Source organism: Pieris brassicae, chromosome 9, assembly GCF_905147105.1.
Source record: "Pieris brassicae chromosome 9, ilPieBrab1.1, whole genome shotgun sequence".
Taxonomy (NCBI): Eukaryota; Metazoa; Arthropoda; class Insecta; order Lepidoptera; family Pieridae; genus Pieris; species Pieris brassicae.
The window spans coordinates 9,783,438-9,806,187 of record NC_059673.1 but is presented as its reverse complement, the minus strand read 5'-3'; the positions used below and the strand labels follow the sequence as shown (position 1 = coordinate 9,806,187).

At 32.9% G+C, this 22,750-nt stretch overlaps 1 protein-coding gene across 1 annotated transcript; it reads left to right on the top strand.

Moving 5' to 3' along the window:
* Positions 1 to 1,792: 1,792 nt before the first annotated feature.
* Positions 1,793 to 10,301, top strand: LOC123714417. The gene is made up of 7 exons (XM_045668658.1): positions 1,793 to 1,810; positions 3,328 to 3,755; positions 4,233 to 4,478; positions 7,548 to 7,667; positions 8,406 to 8,513; positions 8,786 to 8,822; positions 10,293 to 10,301. Exons 1-7 carry the CDS (start codon positions 1,793 to 1,795, stop codon positions 10,299 to 10,301), a joined length of 966 nt encoding a protein of 321 aa, XP_045524614.1.
* Positions 10,302 to 22,750: the final 12,449 nt, after the last annotated feature.

Below are 22,750 nucleotides of genomic sequence, written 5' to 3'. Positions count from 1 at the left end.
ATGAAACCTTGCCCATATGCTTCCTAGTTTGTGTGACAACAGCCTGATATCATGGTGAGTATTACTATTAAAACATACGATTACTTAAATAAAAACATAGAATAGCTTAATCACTATCAACCTTACTAAAGTTAAGTACCTAAAACGTGATGGCATTGTTTACTGAACTAAGATTTTATTTCGATATTTATCGATAAATCTTTGTTCTAATTTATCATTTCATCGGACTTCGAATTACTCTTTTGGCTCGGCTTGACTCTTGGTTTAAAACATAGCAATAAAACTAACTGAATATAAATTATATTTTTCGTCAATTTTTCTAAAATGTACTTAAAGTATTTTAAAGAGGTTATGCCAATTAAACTGATTATTAGTTCATAAATTCATTAATATGAAAACATTAAATGCCGCTGCATCACTTACATGAAATACAACAAACTATGTGATATTATCCTCTAATAGATGGAAATTCCATCTCACTGCTTATTTTTTAGGCAATTCGTTTAGGATCTTCACCAATAAGTTATAGAATACGCTCCCCGACTCCATACGGTTGGCCGTCTAACGTCTTTTAAAAGTCTTCTAAATTAACACTTCTTAACCATATGCTATCCTGCTCAATCGTAACTTTTGTTAATTATATATACTTTTGTCAAAGAAGTACATTGTAATTCATGAACCGGAAGATAGGCTTTTAGTTGTTAGTCTATTTTTTATTTTATTTGAGATAAAGTTTGGTAATTGTATACTTTTCAGTGTTACTCGTAATTTAATTTTTGGCGTTTTGTTTATGCACTTCTTGCACTATACGCTTAGTATTTCTTTTTTAAGTTATTTTCCTTACTAGGGTTGGACGTGATCGCTTTGTAGATTAAGTTATAAGGCTGGTCGTTGCATCCATAATAATTCATTTTATTTGTTTTGTAATGTAACTAAGTTTTAATAAATGTGTAAAATTAAATCTAACCAGCAGTTATGGACATCCGATATTAATAAACGGAAGGTGGTAAACGAAACGTCTATTATAAATACAATAGCTTGGATTACTGAATAATAACATCGGTTACATAAGGCAGTGAGACAGCGACAAATGGTCGAGTCGGTTCCCACAGCTCGCTTTCACTGCACCTGTCCGACAAATTCCTTGCCTTATCTGTGCCTAATTACACCATTCTATTGTATTTTGTACTAGCGCAAGTATATTAACTATGAAGTACTTTAACTGCGGCCTCTTCGGTAATATACGCAGTATTTGTGGATTCCCACAAAACGTAAAACAGGACAGACTTTGAAGTACGCCTTATAGGACTTAATTACAAAAACCCTTTTTCCCCGGAACCGAATCCATTGAAAATGAGTACACGAACGACAAATTCCCGTTTCTAATGGAAAAAAAATCTACGAAATATAAAAATTATTTTGTTTAGGCTTGGCACAGAAAGTTATTTATTGGCATATAAAGTGATAAAAAAGACGGAGAAACGTTTGTGATAAATAGATTATAAATATTTCTTAGTGGTATATAATTGTTATATATTAAATATAAACAAATACTTATATTAAAAAATGTTGTGGGTTTATTTTGTAAATAGTACAGATGATTTGATTCTCTCGGTGAAAGTGAAAAAATTATAGCAACATATGATTATCACTCACTCACTTATTCGGATTACATTTTCCTTTTTTGTTTCGAAGCGAGATTGAAATTACCAGATGTTGTATAATAATTACAGTTTGCAAACCGCAAAAACTGTCATTAGAAGGTGCTACTTGGCGCTTTCGTTTTTGGGATATGTTAATGGCTGAAAAGGTGACAAATTTCTTCTCCGATTATATACAGTCAGTTTTACCTCTCGTTCTTTAAAAAAAAACATGGGATATATTTCAGTAGAGAAAAAGTATTTATATTCTTTAAATAGTTTGGTCGTATCATTTACTATTTATATTTTCTTGATATCCTTTGGATCTTATAACTTTACTACTCATACGCTATTAAACGTTTCATTAGACACTTTCTGCTGCGCATCACCACTGTGTGGAGACAGCGAAGTGAAGTCCAAACGAATTCGATTAAGGGTCCTTCAACAATCGAGAGTACTGATTCCAAAACGTTTGGCGACGAAATTGACATCAGATAATAAGATATAATAACGATATTATCGTAAAGTAAAAAAATAAATAACTTTTTAGTCTTGGTAATGGTATTTGAACATTGTATCAGGTTTATGATATATTTAAACGCAAATACATATTATTTTACCTTTGTTTTAATTTTCATCTACATTTCTGCTTATTCAATGAATTGCCTCCCTGATTCTCGCTTACAATATTCGATGTGTGCAATCATTACTATTACATTTGTATTGTTTTTGCGGCAATTTATTCAGCAATCATCAGTAATCTTAGCAGGGAATAGAATCGAGAGTCGTTGAGAAAGTTGGAGAAATGGTTAAGGGTCAAAGGTTACCCTTAGCTCGTCTGTGATATAGTCTCCTTTATTGGATTATCTTTGTAAACGAACCACAATTACGGATCCGAAGGGAAACTTATCTTGAACATAATACGTTTAAAAATCATTATTAATGAAGTTATAACGTAATAAATAAATTACAAGGTTTTTAAAATTGACTTAACTAGATTGAAGCCATTATTTTATTAATCACTATTTAAAGTCGATATAAGGAATTAATTACAGACAATAAATAAATGGAAGCTGATGTACAATTATATGTACCTAACTAAAATTCTTTTACGGTTTTGAATTTTATTTATCTAATTAATGTAATAATCGTGGGTTTGGCATTGGGTTAGTTTAAATATTAATAAAAAATACTTTCATAAAATCGTATTTTGATCAATCCAAGAACATTACGTCTGCCCGTGTGTGCAGTGGTATGTAAAATGTACTTACTTTGTATCACGCAAAAACACACAATTCCTTTCATTCATATTCATATAAAGCATTCAGACCCAATTTTAGCTAATTTAATAACAACTATAGAGTAAAAAACCGCAAGCCAAGCGTGTGCCTACTGACGTGGTAGCGGTCAGTGACATACTGTTTGGTTTCGGTGAAAGTGTGAAGCGTGGTTGTGATGTAACCGATCGACCAACTTATTACGTCTTTCCGTTTTTTGCTAACTTTTATGGGTCAATGGGAGCTGCGATTATTATATAAACAACAAAATACATTATTGAAAATTCTGAATTTTTGAATGAATTAACATCACAATTACATTTCATAGCAGTTTTCGAATCAAGACGACTCTAGTCAATAGAATTTTATATAGCCTAAACTTTATGTAGAGATAATAATTCCATTTTCAGATATCTGTGGCAGTGTTTCTCCTTATTGCCGTCTACAAAGTTCAAAGCGTCCAAGAGAACTTAAACATTACTGCGTTATATCCGGTTAATAGTACAAACATTCCTAAAGAAAGTACGGAAGTAATATCAAATATCACTGATAAATATGCACATGACTCTAATGAAATAGAAAAATCTCAAGAAAATAAAGAAAAACCTACCAATGTAAAAAGCGCAAAAACTGAAACTACAACTTGGAAAGTTGACGCTGTATTAACGCTACCAAAGGAGGAAGTTAAGGAAATTGTTTCAAAATCAAAGGGAAAAGATAAGGAATTTAAACCAAGTCAACAATTGGAAAGTTTTTATGTTGAAAGCTCGTTTGTTGTTCCTACCGGGAAGAGTCTAGGATCTTTTACTCCAGACAAAGGCTCCTCGTCCTTTGTAAGGTCAGTATAGACTCTTAAATTATTTTAAAATTTATAATAGCATTCAAGTTTTTAGTTTTTAAATCGAGTTAGAATTATAGGTACTCGTCTAATCCTTTAAAATAAGCAACGTTAATGCACCACTGGATGGATTATCAATTATGAAATATTCCGGAGATCCTGGTAAAGAAAAACATCGTAAGGGAACCGATATCTTGGATCTAAAAATCGTGTCCGAATGATTACGTTAATATTGTCATAAGTTTACGCAAATACGACATATTTAAATAAAACTAAATGATTTACATATATTATACGAGTCAGAGTTCTAACGGACCACGACTAGTTGTAAGTACTCGAAACTATGTGTAAATGACGAAATCGCAGTTATGAACGTTAAAAAATATTTTAAAATTTCCTATTTTATATGATGAGGCATGCAGAGTCGTCGGTCCTATTTCCTATTAAAAAAACTAAAAATTTAAAATACTATTCCAGTTCCAACAACTTTTTTAAGTTAGACTACAATCACCCAAAGGCCAGCCCATATAAATTCGAAAACGACTTTAAACCAATTAAAGCATACGAATATGACTCGAAACCAACCGCAGAAGTTCCTGTTAAGATTCCAGCTGGAACTCTATACAAGTCTCCAGACCCTTTCAGAGACAAACCGGCATCTGATGGACATGACGACTTTAGCTTAGAATTCAACGATGGAAAAGAAAAGGAAGTTAAGAAAAGGTATTTAAATTATGTTTCTAAACACATATGTCGTTGCCAAATCGTGTAAATGATCACCACCAACTAAGCGTGGCGTGTGATCACATGGGTCTGATGACTAGATTTCGTTTTCCACTGAATTAAACGACACAACAGGAGATGATAAATCCTACGATTGGATCATGACATGAAGTAAGTATACTTTACTAAAGGTAAAGAGAGATTCTTTCTGTCTTTACCTTCTTAGTTAGTTGAAAATATTTTCAAATAATATAATTCCACTGAAATCAATAAAAACAACGTTCTATAGTTACGATGTCCTACGATAACGAAACGATACAATGTACGAAGATAAATTACTCCAAGTAAAAACTGTATTTATTAATGTTGAACATCACCCACGCGAAATTTAAACAGTTTCGTAAGCGGTCTTCTACTTTCTGATTTAGGCTTCTTTATGTACTATATCTCCCGTGGATTAAGTGTCAACGATTTAGAGTTTCAGACTCCCGTACCCTCAGTGCCACTTTAAGGGCGTTTTTCTTGAAAGCTTTCTACGTAACAAATTAATTGTACATTCCACATCGTGATAGATAAAAAATATTTAAGTTTCTAATAGACTACGGCTACGTACACAGTACATGATTGTGTTGTATGATTCATTAATTAAAAGTGATCTGAAGCATAATGGCGCAATCTGGGCTCCTCGTGAAAGAAAATATAGGCTGGAGCGGGTTTAACACAAATTCATCAGGCAACTGTATTGTAGAATGTACACTGTAAAACAGACCGGATGAAATGGCTATACCATTTCGCTCGGTTTTATGCTTAGGTATCCAACGTTATTCATACTACAACTCACAACACACTTAGAGTTCACCTGATAAAGAACTGTTGTTTGTTACGAAAGAAAAACAATCCGGCAGTGCTCCAGTGCCTACGCCTCAATTGTCCGCTGAGTAAACGGACAAAAATTAATCTATATAATATATTTATAGCTTATGTTACCAATAAAATAAAAACATATAAAGAATAATCAAGCCTTCAAATAAATAATGATCTTTCTTTAAGTAGCAAACAGACAAGATGTCTATTTTTTAAGACGAACAATTGCTGTACCTTGGCTATCAAAAATATGTAATAATATAGATTAGTAATTAAACTTGTATGGAATTCGGTGGCACTCGGACACACATGCATCGTTCGAATAAGAATACGAAAAATACTTGATACAATTATATATATGTATATTGTGTGAATAAATAAACTACCTTTACCTTAAAAATGCGTTTTCTACATATTATTAACTGAACTATGCTACTTGAATCAAAATATCATAACATTGTTTATTATCTTAACGTAACCTATAATCTAAATATAAAGACTTATTTGCTATGTGTAATTGAAGCCGTTATAATTAATTATTTAATGTAATGACGCGTTAAAAATCAGTTACGGATGTGAATGAAAGCTCACTGATGAGCAAGTTTTACACTAGATCGGTCTGGTGTTGTGCAAAATTATCGATACATTTAATTATATGTATAATATTAATTAGTTGTTAAAAAACTGTTATTTTATTTACATATATCAAAGTTATTAATAAAGTACTGCTTTATAGAAAAGTTTTGTACAATATCCTACAATTTTAGTATCTTTTCTATTCTATTTGAAATATAATCAGTTCAGATGAGGTATTTAATATATTTCCATTGCGATTTATTATAAGTATAAATATTTGTTTTGGAGCATTACCTTGCATTACGCGAGGATTAAGCTCTGTTTTGTTGGCTCGAAACCATTACGCATGTGTATTCTGTTTTTTTTATAGAACAGGGGGCAAACAAGCCAAAAGCAGCTTAGGTTAAGTGACACCATGCACATTTCCACTGCCAGACGGCTCGCGAGTGCGTCACCATCCTATTAAGAGTTGGTACGCTTATTTCCTAATGTCCTAAGTCGAATTGTTATTTGTTGTAATATTTCAATAAAACATATTTATTAATTTAACATCACTAAACACGGCAATTCCTCAAAGAGCTCAGATTTTAACCAAATGTATCCTTTCACTGATCCGACGATTTAATTATCGAAGTGATGAAAGTCTAAGTGCCCTTGCGCAGTAATTGGCTTTATATATTTGAAGCAATGCTTTATAGGTTTGTTTGTTGTGATTCAAATTTGACTAAGTGAAATATGTACTATATGAAACGCCACTGGGAGGACGCACAAGGGACCAAATGAGCGTCTAAGGGTGGAAATTGACTCCACACTATCGTATGAAACTCATTTTTTGTAGCATCTAGCTTTATTGCCTCCTGGTTGAGCCATTGTGTAGATGTATCTGTGACCTATCCATGAAGAACGACCTAAAAATGTAGTCCAAAGTACTTTTTCTCCAATGTAGGAGATATTTATTTTAATTAAAAATATCAGCAGCTTGTATGAGCAAATAGATTTATGGTAATATTGACGTAATTAAAGCTGCGGAAGGTTGCTTGTAAATTAAATTTTCTACGCCATTTTAAAAGTGATAGAAACTACTTTTATAGCTTCCGCCAAATCTTTGATAACTTTATCTTGTTCACTTAATATCCGATTGCGATTAAGCAATTTCGACTATGTTTTATTTCTCTTTATAGCAATATCCATAAATTAACTAAAATTAACTTAAAATTGTTATGTATGTGGAAAGAAAAAAAAGAAAATACTTTAATAAACATAAAAAAAAACATATTTAGTTAAAAAGAAACTGCACTAGCCCCAAACACCCTCCACCACCACCACCCTCCAACACTAGGATCTCCTGTGTCGTGGGCAGCTTCTTTTCTTTTTGACATGTTATGACTATGTTACTCGATAATAATTTCTACATAACACTTAATTTTATCCTATCGAGCGGGCCTTGTAAAACATACTTAATCACAACTCATTTCTATAAGACGCGACAAAACAAAAAGCATTGAATGGAAAAACGATTTGTCTGTTAAATCAGAGCGTTTAGAGGTTCCAATCCCGGATTAATAATTTTTCGTCGAGTTATGTAAATGAGTTTGAGTTTAACATTTATTGTAAAACTATATATTTCAGGAAAAATCCGTGGCAGGGGCTTCTCAACTTAGTAACAGCATTGTTGCCTATCGGCATAATCGTGTCAGCCCTTACTCCAAGCATCGTGACGTTAGAATCCACTGATAATAATAATTATAAGTAAGTTTTAAAGATTCCATTGAAAAGATTGAAAAAAAGGCCGATACAATGTATGTTCCTGAAACATAAAACGTATATGTGTTATTTCTTAATTAGGTACATACAATGAGTGAAAGCTCTGAATCGAGTTGTAATACGAGTTGTAGACCATATTTTTGTAAAAGGTAAATGAGTCTCATATTAATGATTCATTCCTGAAGGGAAAGCTAAAAGGAAAATAAGAGAATTATATAAATCCATGAAATCCTAACGATCTAGCGAGCTTACGCGGATGTGGCTTGCATCCGCACGCAAACTGCACACGCAGAATTTCTTACATAAACCGTTTTCACCTAGCGTTGGCTACGAACGTAACACCGAGTAACATGCTACATATTCAAAATATTACGACAAACATGCAAAATTATTTAAAATACGCAACGATCTCGATATATGTTAGGCTGACGGGCCCACACCATAATCGACCTAAAACTTTATCTTTCTCTGACGGGTAGTATAAAAATAACTTGACTACGAGTTCGTCGACTACAACTCTCTTAGTATAACTATTTCTTGCTAATTTTAAATTTTCATGGATTGTAATTATGGAAGGCAACTTTAAAGTAATGATATATCAATCTCGCCTGGGTGTGGTGTTCTTCTCGCCGTTTTCTTGATTCTTATGACTTCCATTATAATTTGCCAGAAATTAAATACACTTTTGAGACATTTAAAAATATTCAATTGTAACTGTTTCAGTTATGGAAACCATTTTTCACGACGTGCGGATAAAAGACTGCCCGACATAAGTGAGCGATGTAAACGACGGTTGCTTTGTGAAATTCATTCAGAAAAAAACTATTATCGGTTAGTACAGGTAATATGAAGGGAGAGAGGTTAGGATTGGAGCGAGTAGACATTCGTGGTCTCAATAAAAAAATAAAACAAACTCAGTTCCTGAACCGCATGCTATAAATATGCTTGGGTGAGTGCACTACATATGAGCGTACATACTTTAATGAGCGAAATACTGTTCCTCACTGACCGTAAGTTTTGTAAAGTTTTGTAATTGAGAACCGCAAACAAATGTTTATAAATTACTGCGATAATATTTTATGATGTATAATTTTTGGTAACAGCAATCAAATCGGAGGGCAACAAAAGCAGTGCTATAAGGTACAGTGTGAGGACCCAGACGCCATGAACAAGCTATTAGCTTGGTTGCTAGCTTATAATCGCAATCCCATAAACGGTAATAAATGATTATAAATAAAATATTTTTTAATTTACGTATACAAAAACACATAAAACTTATTAAAGAATATCATGACAGAGATTACCTATCTACCGATATCAGTTTTATTGTTATGAAAATCAGCCTTAATTATAGTTTGAAATCCAAGGTTTAAATGATTAGTACTTTTTGATTATTTAAAACCCTGTCAGGTAAATCTATGTAAATGCGTCCCCACGTTCCCGTTATTCAATGAAAAGTATGTTATTAGACTTCTGTTAATTAATAATAACTGTTTTGTCGAACCTACAGGCTCCGTTCTAGTATTTGTGAGTGTACCGCGAAGGCAAGAAGGCTCGAAGATATTCTTCAAATAAAAATGAAATATTGTTACTCTGTTATCTAAAGAGTTGCATCGTTTTGTATACAATACAGATCAACGCACTCTGGTGGTAGAAAACAGATTAAATTTTTTGTACATGGCATATAACAGATGATACTATTAAATTTAAACGTTAAGTATTGGTTTTCTCGATTGTCTTTGTTAACATTAACTAATATTTTTCATAAACATATAACTACCATTGGAAAATTATTTCTAACATTTCTACAAATTTTCTTTAAATTTTCAAATAAAATTTACATAATGAGAAACGAGGTTTTCATACTTTGACCTCGAAACAACCGGAAAGGTTTCTGTGTTTACAGATCTCGCTTTGGTTTTCTCTATAATTCTTCTCTAGAAATAATTACTTATACATAAAAGAGACGAACTAATGATTTAATGTATTTAACTTCCTCAATGCAGTGTCTTTTATTTAATCAAATCAACTTGTTCTCAAACTATACGGATGAATATTCCTTTTAAATAAATAAGAATTCAGATTCCACCCGTGTTATTCAACATCTGTGGTTGTATAATTGTTAATGACCTGGTGCCTCCTGCCCGGTTGCCTAGTTAAAAAAAGGGTTAAAGTAAAAGGTTACGTTATAAACGAAAGAATAACACGCTAATAGCTCCTCGTCATCCCAAAGGAAAAACCATTGCGAGGACATTTGAATTGATTCTGGCCTATTTTTGTTTTAACAGAACACTTTATGTTGAGAACATTTAAGATATTTGTCGTAATATTTGCCAATAGCAACCTGTAGTGACAGCGGCGGATGTTAAGCGCATCCGGCGCACAAGCCGCTTGACGTCGGCGCGTGGATCAAACCTGCTCCGTGAATCATAAGTCATAAACACCAATATCTCTTTTCATGTAACAGGTCAACATCTAAACGAGTTTGCACGGAAGCACAGTCGTAGGCCAAAAAATCTGGGTAGGTCCACGGAAGTGGATTCTTCTGTTCTAACCAAATGCTAATTATTACATAAATTATACGCCTTATACTAAATATAATGATTCTAGGTCTACTAAGTGGTTTTATATAGATATGTTAAGATTGTAATTATTGGTTTCGATAAGTTTTAAGGAATAATTTAATATTGTTTAAGCAGTTGTAATATCAGTTTTTTTAATTTTTCGTGAGTGTATTATATATCTCTCAAAATGATTATATTTGCGTAGATCTTTCAGTAGAAAATGTATATGTATAATAAATCTGTCATCTCTCCGCGTGGGTAAAGCTTTTTATATTAAAAATGCAATAATTTTTAGATGAAACTTTGAAAAAGTCTATTAAATTTATAAAAATACATTTTTAATTATCATTTTGTACGCAATCAACGAATTGAAAATTTCAAATAAGGCAGAATCGTTACTGAACTACAAAATGCAACATGGTTACATTGGTTAGTAACCATACTAGGTGTTGTTATCGAAAAAATACAACAATAACACACGCACCACTACAATTCTACAACAAATATTTTTATATAACTGTTTACTTGGGTGGGTTTAGTTGTTTGTAATTTTAAAACCCTTTTCGCGTAATATTTAATCAATTCCGACACGCATATATATTGCAAAAATATGAATGAGTATAACTTTGGTTTCTCAAACCAACTCATATCACAACAATAAGAAATATATAAACAAAAATATCTCACATTGCAATCAAATAAAATAAATCATTTAATTGAAATTTACATTTAAATCGATCAATTATAAAAATCTGCCCAATCAGCCATATAAAACTAGGCATGACAATGTCAAAATAAATTATGATATTTAAGTATTGGAAAAGCGGAAATCGGGAATCGTTTACCATTCACAAAACATCAGCAGTAAGTAGACAAACTGACGACATCTCTTATATAAATGCTATCAGCAAGCCGATGAGTTGTGTAATACATCAAACATGCCATTGGGTGAAAGTACATGGCCTTGTGACGATACATCCGTATATTATTACTGGTTGACCACTTCAACAGTTAGTTATGGTGTGTTTAATGACCTGAAAAAGTACACTTACATAACGCTGCAATATTAAATACTTGTCAAATGAATTGAAATGAGTTTCAATTACCTAACAAGAATAGAATAATGTGAATGGCTGCGATAATTGACCAATTAAAATGTTAAATTCAATTAGCAATTTTAATTCGAGTTTTAAAGTTATTCTTTGTTTAGTGTGATTAGGCTGATGTTTTAATTATCGTTTCGGAAGGTAATAAAAATAAAGATTTTATATATATATACCTAGTCTAGCCATAAATACTGACAAATAGTAAAAAAAAAATTATTGCAAATAACATTTATTACTTTTACTTTGTATTAGTTTAATATATAAATATAAAAAAAAACAATTTAAATATAAAAAGCTCATTCGAAGTGGTTTCCATTGGCTGCAATAAAGTAATTTAAACGTTGAGGCCGTATGAGATATCAATAGAAGCATGCACTCTTTCCATTGAAAAAATGCTACCTGAAAATTATTATCACTGCCAATCGTACGGATTGTATTAGGGACTCAAAATTATCATGCCGTACTGAGTACTCTCTAGAGCAAGCCATACTCTCTTAAACTGACCATAAATCATAATCCAGCGGATTAAGATCGGGTAGACCAAGCTTTTTTACCTAGCGCACTTCGAATTCTTTCCCTTACCGCTTTGACTACCTTTTTCGTACGATCACTAAGTGGACGGACAGATCTTTTTCTGTCACAAACAGAGGAGGTCTCGTTGTACCTATTAATAGACACATATATAGTACACAAATATTTTACTAATATAAGTTTATGGGGAGTTTTAAAAATGGCAATTGGCTCCATACCTACTTTGTGTAATGCAATCACAGCGATTCAGTTCTCTATATCAGCACACTCCATTTTAATATCGCAAAATATTTTACAGTGTATTGACGCCCAAATGAGAAAACCCATTGATCAGTGATATAAAAATGACAGATACTAAATTAAAATGGAATATTTTGTTAATTTTTTAATTGTAATAATATTTATGGCCAGACTAAGTATATTAAGTTAATACCTTTTCTAAATATTAAGTTTTTTTTTTAAATTTCGAAGCTTACACGAGCGCAAACTGCAAATATGTTTCTCGCGGTATCACTCACATTTACTTATGCTGCTAAAGTATTGCCCTAGAAATGAACACCTCCAAAACTAAAATTATGACTAACAGCAAAGTACGACTAGTTTTTGTCAATACCACGTCTCTGCCCCGAACCACATATACACAGGGAAGCAAATATCGTTTAGTCATTACCATCATGTGGATGAAACAAACAGACGAATAAACGCAGCATGGACCAATTTTGGGCATTAAAAGAAGTTCTGAAATCCGTATTAAACTTAAGTATAAAAAACATTCATGGACACATGCATACAAAGTGGCACATGCAAAGTGTATTTTCAACAAGGCGCTAATGAAGAAGATTGGAGTATGCCAAAGGGCTATGGTGCGTTAGTAGTTGGGATTCCCGGCGACTGCCTCACGTCAAAGTTCCCCAAAAACGTAAAAATCATGGTTGGCCAAACCAAAAAAAAAAAAAAAAAGTTTGTGCTCTACCCCCACTAAACAGGCCGTGTGGAGTCGAATGCACTCACTCCACTCACTCCTGAAGTGATAGCTCTAACCGTTCCAGAGATAGCTTTCCCAAAACCCTTGCTAATTACTTACTAATCACCACCTTATCAGCTACGAATGCATCGTTATCTACTTTCCTACATTCACTAACCCGATCTATGGCTCTAAAAGAAAAATAGAATAAACTATGTCTAACCTAACCTAACCTACGGGTCTAAGCAAACAACAATAAATATACCTAACCTACATTAACACCATTATCTATAATAAAATTAGATGTAAGGGTTACATATTTAAATAAAACATTTTTATTCCAGGTATTATTCTTTTATTTATATGTCCATTATATTTCTATACAAATTTACTAGCACCGTATCATTGTTCTCTGAGTCACACGTAAAATTTCTAAGGAAGTCTTCTAATCTCATCCCCCTGAACTTGTAATATATGTATACCAAACAGTACTCTCCGCACACCGCCGATAGGTAATCCTGAACCGTAAGGCTATTGTATCTCCACATGCAACAATTCCTCCTTAAAAATCCTTCTATTGCTTCAATAGGTTTACGTCCAAACGAATCAAAGTATTCCCCAACTCTTTCAACGTTTATATGAATAGCCACCCAATGTGACCCCGGCTGTGAATCAGGGTCAAGATTGCATATAAGTGCTGGCACCTGAGCATACATCGGCAATCGATTTGAAGGATATACGTTGCTCTGGAGGCTGGGATGTATTCTACGAAGACTCATTTGCACTTCTAGTGTGTTCATACTTTAATACGCGTTTACTCCCCTACTCTTTCCCTCTTTTACTGACTACATTTATTACTATCAATTCATATTTGTACCAATGTATTTAAACACACATAATATGATCTCAACATAAGTAATGAGTCTCTTTGTAAAAAAGTAATGAAGGTAAATAAAAACCATGTCATATTCGATTACATTATATTTTATTATTCTTAATATTATAATAATTACATGCTTGACGTGATTGCTTAACTACTATAATCCACACATACATTTCTGTTCTTATCTATTTCTATAATATTTGAAAACTCTGCGTAAACTACACAGTTAATTGTTTCAGTCAATGCGCTCTCGAATCTTACTTCCATTCTTACACTACCATGGCGTACAAGATTCCAATGCACATTAGAGTTAGCCGACAAGTCAGGTGTTAAATCAAAAGCTAGTAAACAGTACCCATTTGAATATTGCTCCCTCGATATTCCATTACCTTCGTTAAGAAAATGTATACCGGTGCCTGAGTACAGGGTGTGGTATGCACTAGTAAATACATCGTTTGGAAATGATGGTTGTAACGCTTTTGAAGGTATCTGTTGACCATCTATATATAGGCTAAATGAGCAAATACCAAAATTTTCAAAGTTGAAAGGATTTTTACCATAACTACCGTTGAATGCTGTATTATTCACAAAACCTATAACACATCTCTTAGGAACCTGTCCTAAAAATATATTGTCCAGTGTTTTACCCTGCACACCAGATGGTATGGTCAGGACTTTCACTTCACCTCTTGTTATAGGATATTTAGCCGTAGTAGTGGCAAGAACCTTTTGATGAGCTATTAGTATTGATCTCTGCGTATTATTAAAGTTGCATCTGTTATACAGACTTTGTACTTATTATCTGCATTCTGTGACATGAGGTTAAATGTTTCTCTCGATCTAACTAATTTTATAGATAATTCGACCCCGTTAATGAGGAATTTATCTTGATTGAATATATCCCCATGTAAATGCCCAATCATTTCAACATCCTTACCATCCTTTGAAAGTTGTTGTCTTTTGTAAAAGCCCTTGTTTGCCTCATTAGTTTCATTCATTTTACCAGCTGTATCCTCGTACCACAAACCACATGTCAAATGTGATTGTTTGGCGGATGATGAATAATTTAATAGAGTTTCTATGAAAGCACGATATGCATAAGTATTATTTGGGGGTGACACAAGTTTTTGGTTTAGGTAAACATCCAATTGGTTAGATAAAGAATGTAACCAATTATTGACTGGTGCCACTTAATTAGCTGCATTAACTGCAGAACCGTTTTGATTTTTAATTTGAGCCTTGAGATGGAGTAGTGTATGCGAAAGGTCTATGTAATCATCTCCTGTACCAGGTACTTGGAATTCGATGGGTCCATCATCACTTAATGAAGAAATTGGTTTGTAATGTATCCAGTGTCCATATTCGATACTTGTTTGTGTGGAAGGAAGAGCAAACAGATCCAATTCAGATTTAACGCACTCACATGAATGATTATGAATAAATGACATTATGATTAGTTTGAAAATATATCCTTGGAAATATTAATATTTTTGTTCCTTGTTTTCTTTGAAGCGCCTTTCACTTTGAGGGGTGAAACTCGAATGAGCTCATTACAATATTTTCGTCTCTTATTAACACCCGATCCAGTCATAAGTTTATCAATTTTGGTATCAACTTTGCGTTTAAGGTTAGAACTAGCCTCTTTCAATCGATTTTTAATGGATTCTTTAATAGGACGACTAGCTACAACATCTGACAAAAGCCCAATACCGCTGTTAAGTGCTTCTTTTCCAATCACCTTAGCACCACTAGTGAGTAAAGGTAGCACACTTCGAAATAACCCCCCAAGAAAACTTCCGATACCATGACCACGTTGATGTAAGGCTCCTTTGTAGATTACATTTATACCAGACCCAGCTTGTTGCGAATAATAATGTTCATAAGGACATATAAAAGTTTCTTGAGGTGTACACATTTTAAAAAGGAAATGTAGATTATATTTTTTTAAAATGAAGTTTCACACACGATGTACCGTATTGAAATGGTACCGCATTTCCCGTGGTTGTTCTTATATCTATCTCAATAACATCAAATTCTCTTCTCATTACCGGTAAATAATGTGGTGGTGAAAATATATGCATTTTATTTGAACCATATATGTATTTAGCAGGATCTAAGGCTATAATTCTCAATAGGGGTGTCATGACATCACCAACAATTTGTGGTTCTATAATATCGCAATACACAAATAATTGTGATGGTAACCCAAAATGTAGATTAGCAGGGCGTTTACCGATATTATGATTTACTAAATTGGTATCTGGCTCAAATCCAAGTTGAAAGCTCAAATTAGGTGATAGAGATAGTGAAATTATAGATGGATCCTTTACTGCAACAGAGACAAACTTTGACACGGTGTCCTGGCGAAAACTAACTTTCTCTTTCGAATTTAAAGCAATAAGATTATTTTGTATATTATCATAGTTGGTGGCTGGTATATGGTTCTTATACATTACTGTGGTCTCTTCGTTATTGATGGTAATTTTTTTACTTATGTATATGATATTTTCATGATCTTGCACGGAGAACATAGTAGAGGGATATTGAAACTCAACTATACCTACCATCCATTCTCCTTCTAATGTAATGGCTTTAGGTAGTTTTGTAGAAAAAATTGAAAAAAAATTGAATTTCCCGGGAAATATTGTGTGGAACTATTGCTGAGTAAAGTTAAATAGAAACTTTCCTTCATTGTAGATTTTTAATATTCGACAGTAAGACCCAAGAATTAAATTTGTTAGGATATCCTTTCCATTTAACTAATACTTCCTTTCTAATACCGCTTTTACGTGATCTGATGATTTTATCAATTTTATATTCGGAAGTGGGGGAAAAAGTTATTTTTTGTAGTTCTTTCTCATAAAAAGTTCCTGTTATTGATTCATTTTCTAAATCGTTTAAAGTGTATACAACCGACGGGGAACGATCTATAATCGAAGTAATGATAAAAATTTCATTACTCCAATTACTTTCATAACCTTTTTGAAAAACATTTTAACATCACATGGTCTCATCTTGTTACTAGAGTGCACACTGTGATTATAAGAACTAACCAAATCTTGTAAAATATCTGTATATCTGTGTAGCGATAAGTATTCCTATGTGTAAAATAACGCCACATTTTCATTTTCAATGTTCTCTGAAATCGTTCTACTATACTTGCCTTTATATCTGGATTATTTGTAGTGTAATAATTTATATTTTTACGTTTTAAATAAGTTTGGACATCCTAAGATACAAATTCCGTACCCTTATCTGATTGAATATGTCTAGGAACAGTTTTAGCCTCATCAAAGATGCTAGTAAAACACGTTATTATTGTGCATGAATCCTTCTTTTTCATGGCTCTAACATAAGCATACTTACTAAAGGCGTCAATAACACACAAAATATATTTATATCCATCATTATATTGTATGTAAGTTCTTTCGTAGATTTTTCCATTCATTGCCTTTGTTAACTTATTGACACTGCTGTAACCGGCTGGATGTGATATATCATAATAGATACTTTAATACGGGGTCCATTTCTCCCAATCACTTTTGTTTCTCAATTTGTTGATGTGTTTAGATTGTGTTGGAGTTGAAGAAACCTCAGTTGGTGATTCTTGAATCAATGTTTTATCTTTACTATTAAGGTCAGATATATATTTGATTCTTTTCAGATTACCAATGTATGTTAGCGGTGTATTTATATTATTTAAAAACTTGGCGAATATTTCCCAACCGATTGGATCGGATCTCTTCGAGGGTCGTGAGATGTCATTCACTAAATCTATAATATTACTCCCTGGTATCTCTTGTCCACTTATGAAAACTGTTCCAATTTTATTCCATTGCAATCGATCTGTTATTTACTATTGTATCCATCAATAATTCACCCCTCCTCATATAAGTTTTAGGAATTAATTTTAATATTTCTTTTGGTTGTAACCCATATGCGATGTCTTCACCCGTTGGGGGTTGTTTAACATTTAACATTTTTTCATTTTCACTAGTAGTTATATTATTGATGTTACGGTTTTCGTTAGTATTATCATTTATTACCTTTTCAGTTATTGTTATTTCTTGAGGTTGACGTTCTTCCATGGAGTAATGTAAGTATCTTTGTAAAATTTGTAGATAAAGCGCCCATTTTTCGCGATCATCCAATTTACTTGATATAATTTTTTCCATTTCTAAATCCAATCTACTTTGCGGTGTTGCTTTATTTTCATTGTGATGTTTCAGTTTATCAATAAAGTCTTGCTCAACAAGAAGCATTTTTTTTGTGTTCATTGTGATTTATTAAAACAACTTACAAGGGTGCTTAGAATTGTACCCAAAATTATTGGAAGAAAGGACCCTCCTTTTTGTATTAATATATTTTTCCTGTATTCAAAACTTTTTCCTTACGTAAGAGATTTTTAACTTTTTTTAATTTTGTTTTTGTATTCTCTTTTAAAGGTACTTTTCCTTGTAAAACATTGTGAATACATTCACATAGACAGTTAATTTCTTGATTATTACAAGACTTCAATAATATCCTACGATGTTTGGGTTTTAATTTATGTAAAGCTGATAACAATTCCTTATGCGTTGTTATTCGTTGATACATGGCTCATTACTGACTTAGAGTGGCTGTTTACAAAGATACTTATACCTTTTCATAGGAACATATATTGTACAAAAATTACTAGATTCAAATATTTTAGATTTTATGCGGCGAGCATCATCAGTGTTTTGTTTCAAATCAATCATTAAATAACCATGAGATTCTTTAGTAGCATCGGTATATGAATCTTCAATAAACTTGGTATCTTCCGGTGAAACTTGTCTAGCTAGAAATCGTATTTGTGTTTTGACACGGGGATTTTTAAAATAAATAATATAACTTGAATTAAGTTAAATGTCGCGCTGTCCTCTTCCTTGATGAAATAAGTTTTGGGTTATGTAAAAAACACTCAAATTTCTATGGTGACTACCTTTTGTAAATATATCAACAACTCGACCCTCAGATTCCCTCATTAAGTCATCTATTATAATCAAATGTGGATTTTTACCATCAAACATATGCAATTCCGGTAGTCCTTGGTGGTAATTTACTCCGGTTATATTATATAGCGGCTGCATTTCATCATAACACCATGTTATTTCTAAAAAAATCTCATTACATATACTACTTTTATGCTTAATGAAATTTACAACAAAGTTAGATTTTCCACACCCACTAGGTTCTGCTACGATGGCAGCAAAGGGATGAATAAAATGAATCATTATTTTTTGACTTCTGTCTTCTTCAGGGAAAGGAATAAAACTAAGTTGATATTTTAAAAACAATTTATTTATATGAAATATACAGAAAATGATGGACCCATCGAAGTACCTGGTACAGGAGATGATTACATAGACCTTTCGCATACACTACAAATTCAAAATCAAATTAAAAATCAAGACGGTTCTGCCGGTTAATGTAGCTAATGTAGTGGCACCAGTCAATAATTGGTTACATTCTTTATTTAACCAATTGGATGTTTACCTAAACCAAAAACTTGTGTCACCCCCAAATAATACTTATGCATATCGTGCTTTCATAGAATCTCTATTAAATTATTCATCATCCGCCAAACAATCACATTTGACATGTGGTTTGTGGTACGAGGATACAGCTGGTAAAATGAATGAAACTAATGAGGCAAACAAGGGCTTTTACAAAAGACAACAACTTTCAAAGGATGGTAAGGATGTTGAAATGATTGGGCATTTACATGGGGATATATTCAATCAAGATAAATTCCTCATTAACGGGGTCGAATTATCTATAAAATTAGTTAGATCGAGAGAAACATTTAACCTCATGTCACAGAATGCAGATAATAAGTACAAAGTCTGTATAACAGATGCAACTTTAATAATACGCAGAGATCAATACTAATAGCTCATCAAAAGGTTCTTGCCACTACTACGGCTAAATATCCTATAACAAGAGGTGAAGTGAAAGTCCTGACCATACCATCTGGTGTGCAGGGTAAAACACTGGACAATATATTTTTAGGACAGGTTCCTAAGAGATGTGTTATAGGTTTTGTGAATAATACAGCATTCAACGGTAGTTATGGTAAAAATCCTTTCAACTTTGAAAATTTTGGTATTTGCTCATTTAGCCTATATATAGATGGTCAACAGATACCTTCAAAAGCGTTACAACCATCATTTCCAAACGATGTATTTACTAGTGCATACCACACCCTGTACTCAGGCACCGGTATACATTTTCTTAACGAAGGTAATGGAATATCGAGGGAGCAATATTCAAATGGGTACTGTTTACTAGCTTTTGATTTAACACCTGACTTGTCGGCTAACTCTAATGTGCATTGGAATCTTGTACGCCATGGTAGTGTAAGAATGGAAGTAAGATTCGAGAGCGCATTGACTGAAACAATTAACTGTGTAGTTTACGCAGAGTTTTCAAATATTATAGAAATAGATAAGAACAGAAATGTATGTGTGGATTATAGTAGTTAAGCAATCACGTCAAGCATGTAATTATTATAATATTAAGAATAATAAAATATAATGTAATCGAATATGACATGGTTTTTATTTACCTTCATTACTTTTTTACAAAGAGACTCATTACTTATGTTGAGATCATATTATGTGTGTTTAAATACATTGGTACAAATATGAATTGATAGTAATAAATGTAGTCAGTAAAAGAGGGAAAGAGTAGGGGAGTAAACGCGTATTAAAGTATGAACACACTAGAAGTGCAAATGAGTCTTCGTAGAATACATCCCAGCCTCCAGAGCAACGTATATCCTTCAAATCGATTGCCGATGTATGCTCAGGTGCCAGCACTTATATGCAATCTTGACCCTGATTCACAGCCGGGGTCACATTGGGTGGCTATTCATATAAACGTTGAAAGAGTTGGGGAATACTTTGATTCGTTTGGACGTAAACCTATTGAAGCAATAGAAGGATTTTTAAGGAGGAATTGTTGCATGTGGAGATACAATAGCCTTACGGTTCAGGATTACCTATCGGCGGTGTGCGGAGAGTACTATTTGGTATACATATATTACAAGTTCAGGGGGATGAGATTAGAAGACTTCCTTAGAAATTTTACGTGTGACTCAGAGAACAATGATACGGTGCTAGTAAATTTGTATAGAAATATAATGGACATATAAATAAAAGAATAATACCTGGAATAAAAATGTTTTATTTAAATATGTAACCCTTACATCTAATTTTATTATAGATAATGGTGTTAATGTAGGTTAGGTATATTTATTGTTGTTTGCTTAGACCCGTAGGTTAGGTTAGGTTAGACATAGTTTATTCTATTTTTCTTTTAGAGCCATAGATCGGGTTAGTGAATGTAGGAAAGTAGATAACGATGCATTCGTAGCTGATAAGGTGGTGATTAGTAAGTAATTAGCAAGGGTTTTGGGAAAGCTATCTCTGGAACGGTTAGAGCTATCACTTCAGGAGTGAGTGGAGTGAGTGCATTCGACTCCACACGGCCTGTTTAGTGGGGGTAGAGCACAAACTTTTTTTTTTTTTTGGTTTGGCCAACCATGATTTTTACGTTTTTGGGGAACTTTGACGTGAGGCAGTCGCCGGGAATCCCAACTACTTGCGTTCGATTGTTCAATTGAAACTTAAAGACATAGTTAAATACGGTGTGATACGAAGCCGTACACACATAAAAGACGTGGTAAAACATACAAAAGAGTTAAAGTGGAATTGCCCGAATTTGTGATGGCAAGAAGACCCTTGTTTGGAATGGTCCAGAAGAACGAGCCAGAAACTTAGGAAGATGGAATAAAAGGGATAGCGGGGCGCAATTGGAAAATTGTCCCCTTCACTCCTTCTTCGACTTCGAATACTAGTGTAAAATGTAAATGACATGGACTTAGAGTAGTTTAGTGAATTGTACGAGTAATAACGGCTATTTGTGTAGTATAGTATAACTATACTGTTTTTCTATTTATTTATTAAACACAACAATGTAATCTAAATTAAGTTTTGTTACATTAGAAAACTACTGTTATCTGTAACCATAGCAGTTTTGTTTAGGAGCGCGATAAAAAAAGTTCAACTTATTAGAACTGAGGTAATTGAAATACTTAAGTATCACCAAATCAATAAACATTCACAGATAGTAATTTATAAACTGTCAATTGCGTCTTTTCAAAATGGTTATTTAGCTAGTGTATGTAAGTACAGACTCCATTAGTTCTGATTTCTTCGCGTTCATAAGTGTACTTGTTTACATACATGAATACAGATATTTTGAGTTTGAGTTTGAACACATATTACTTATTCGTAACTACAGAGAAATATCAATCGAATCATTTCTGGGAATATTTTGGATAACTCATGCATAATACGGTTTCTTATCTCATGGTTAATCACTAACCTTTCAGAACTGACTGACTACATATTGTTTATTATAAGTGATGATGTACAGATTGACGTCATATATACTAATTTCGGAAAGGCATATGACAGGGTGGACCATACCATCCTTGCCGCAGAGTTAAAAGCTGTAAGAATTAAAAAAAAATCTGCTCAGGTGGATGGATTCTTATATAAAAAAAAGACTGTAGTCCTTGATAGTTTTAGTTCGAACTTTGCTAACCTGACTTCCGATATCCCACAAGGATTTCACATCACCAGAAAGTATTCCATAATATACAGTCAATTCTGTTATTTACTACAGTTGGATCTCAATCGTTTAGGTCAATATTACACAACAATTTTTTTATAAATATTTTAAAAAATCTGAATTAATAAGATTTTGACGAAATAAAAATAATATTCATTTTTAATATAAATGGCGAACTAAACTAATTAATAGAACAAGGCGAGGAGTACTATACTGTTACGTCAGGAGCATCCTTGAATATGCAAGTTTCATATGGTGGCCCTTCTATAAAGACCATAGAAAAATTCGAAATCTTTATTCATTTCAGAGCAAAACTATATTCCATTATTTTATTGGGAATCGTCTTCCTTCTTCAATAT

Coding starts and splice junctions, on each gene's coding strand:
- LOC123714417 (XM_045668658.1), top strand. Junction 4,479..7,547: donor GAAAAGGAAGTTAAGAAAAG/GTATTTAAATTA, acceptor TATATATTTCAG/GAAAAATCCGTGGCAGGGGC. Junction 7,668..8,405: donor ACTGATAATAATAATTATAA/GTAAGTTTTAAA, acceptor TAACTGTTTCAG/TTATGGAAACCATTTTTCAC.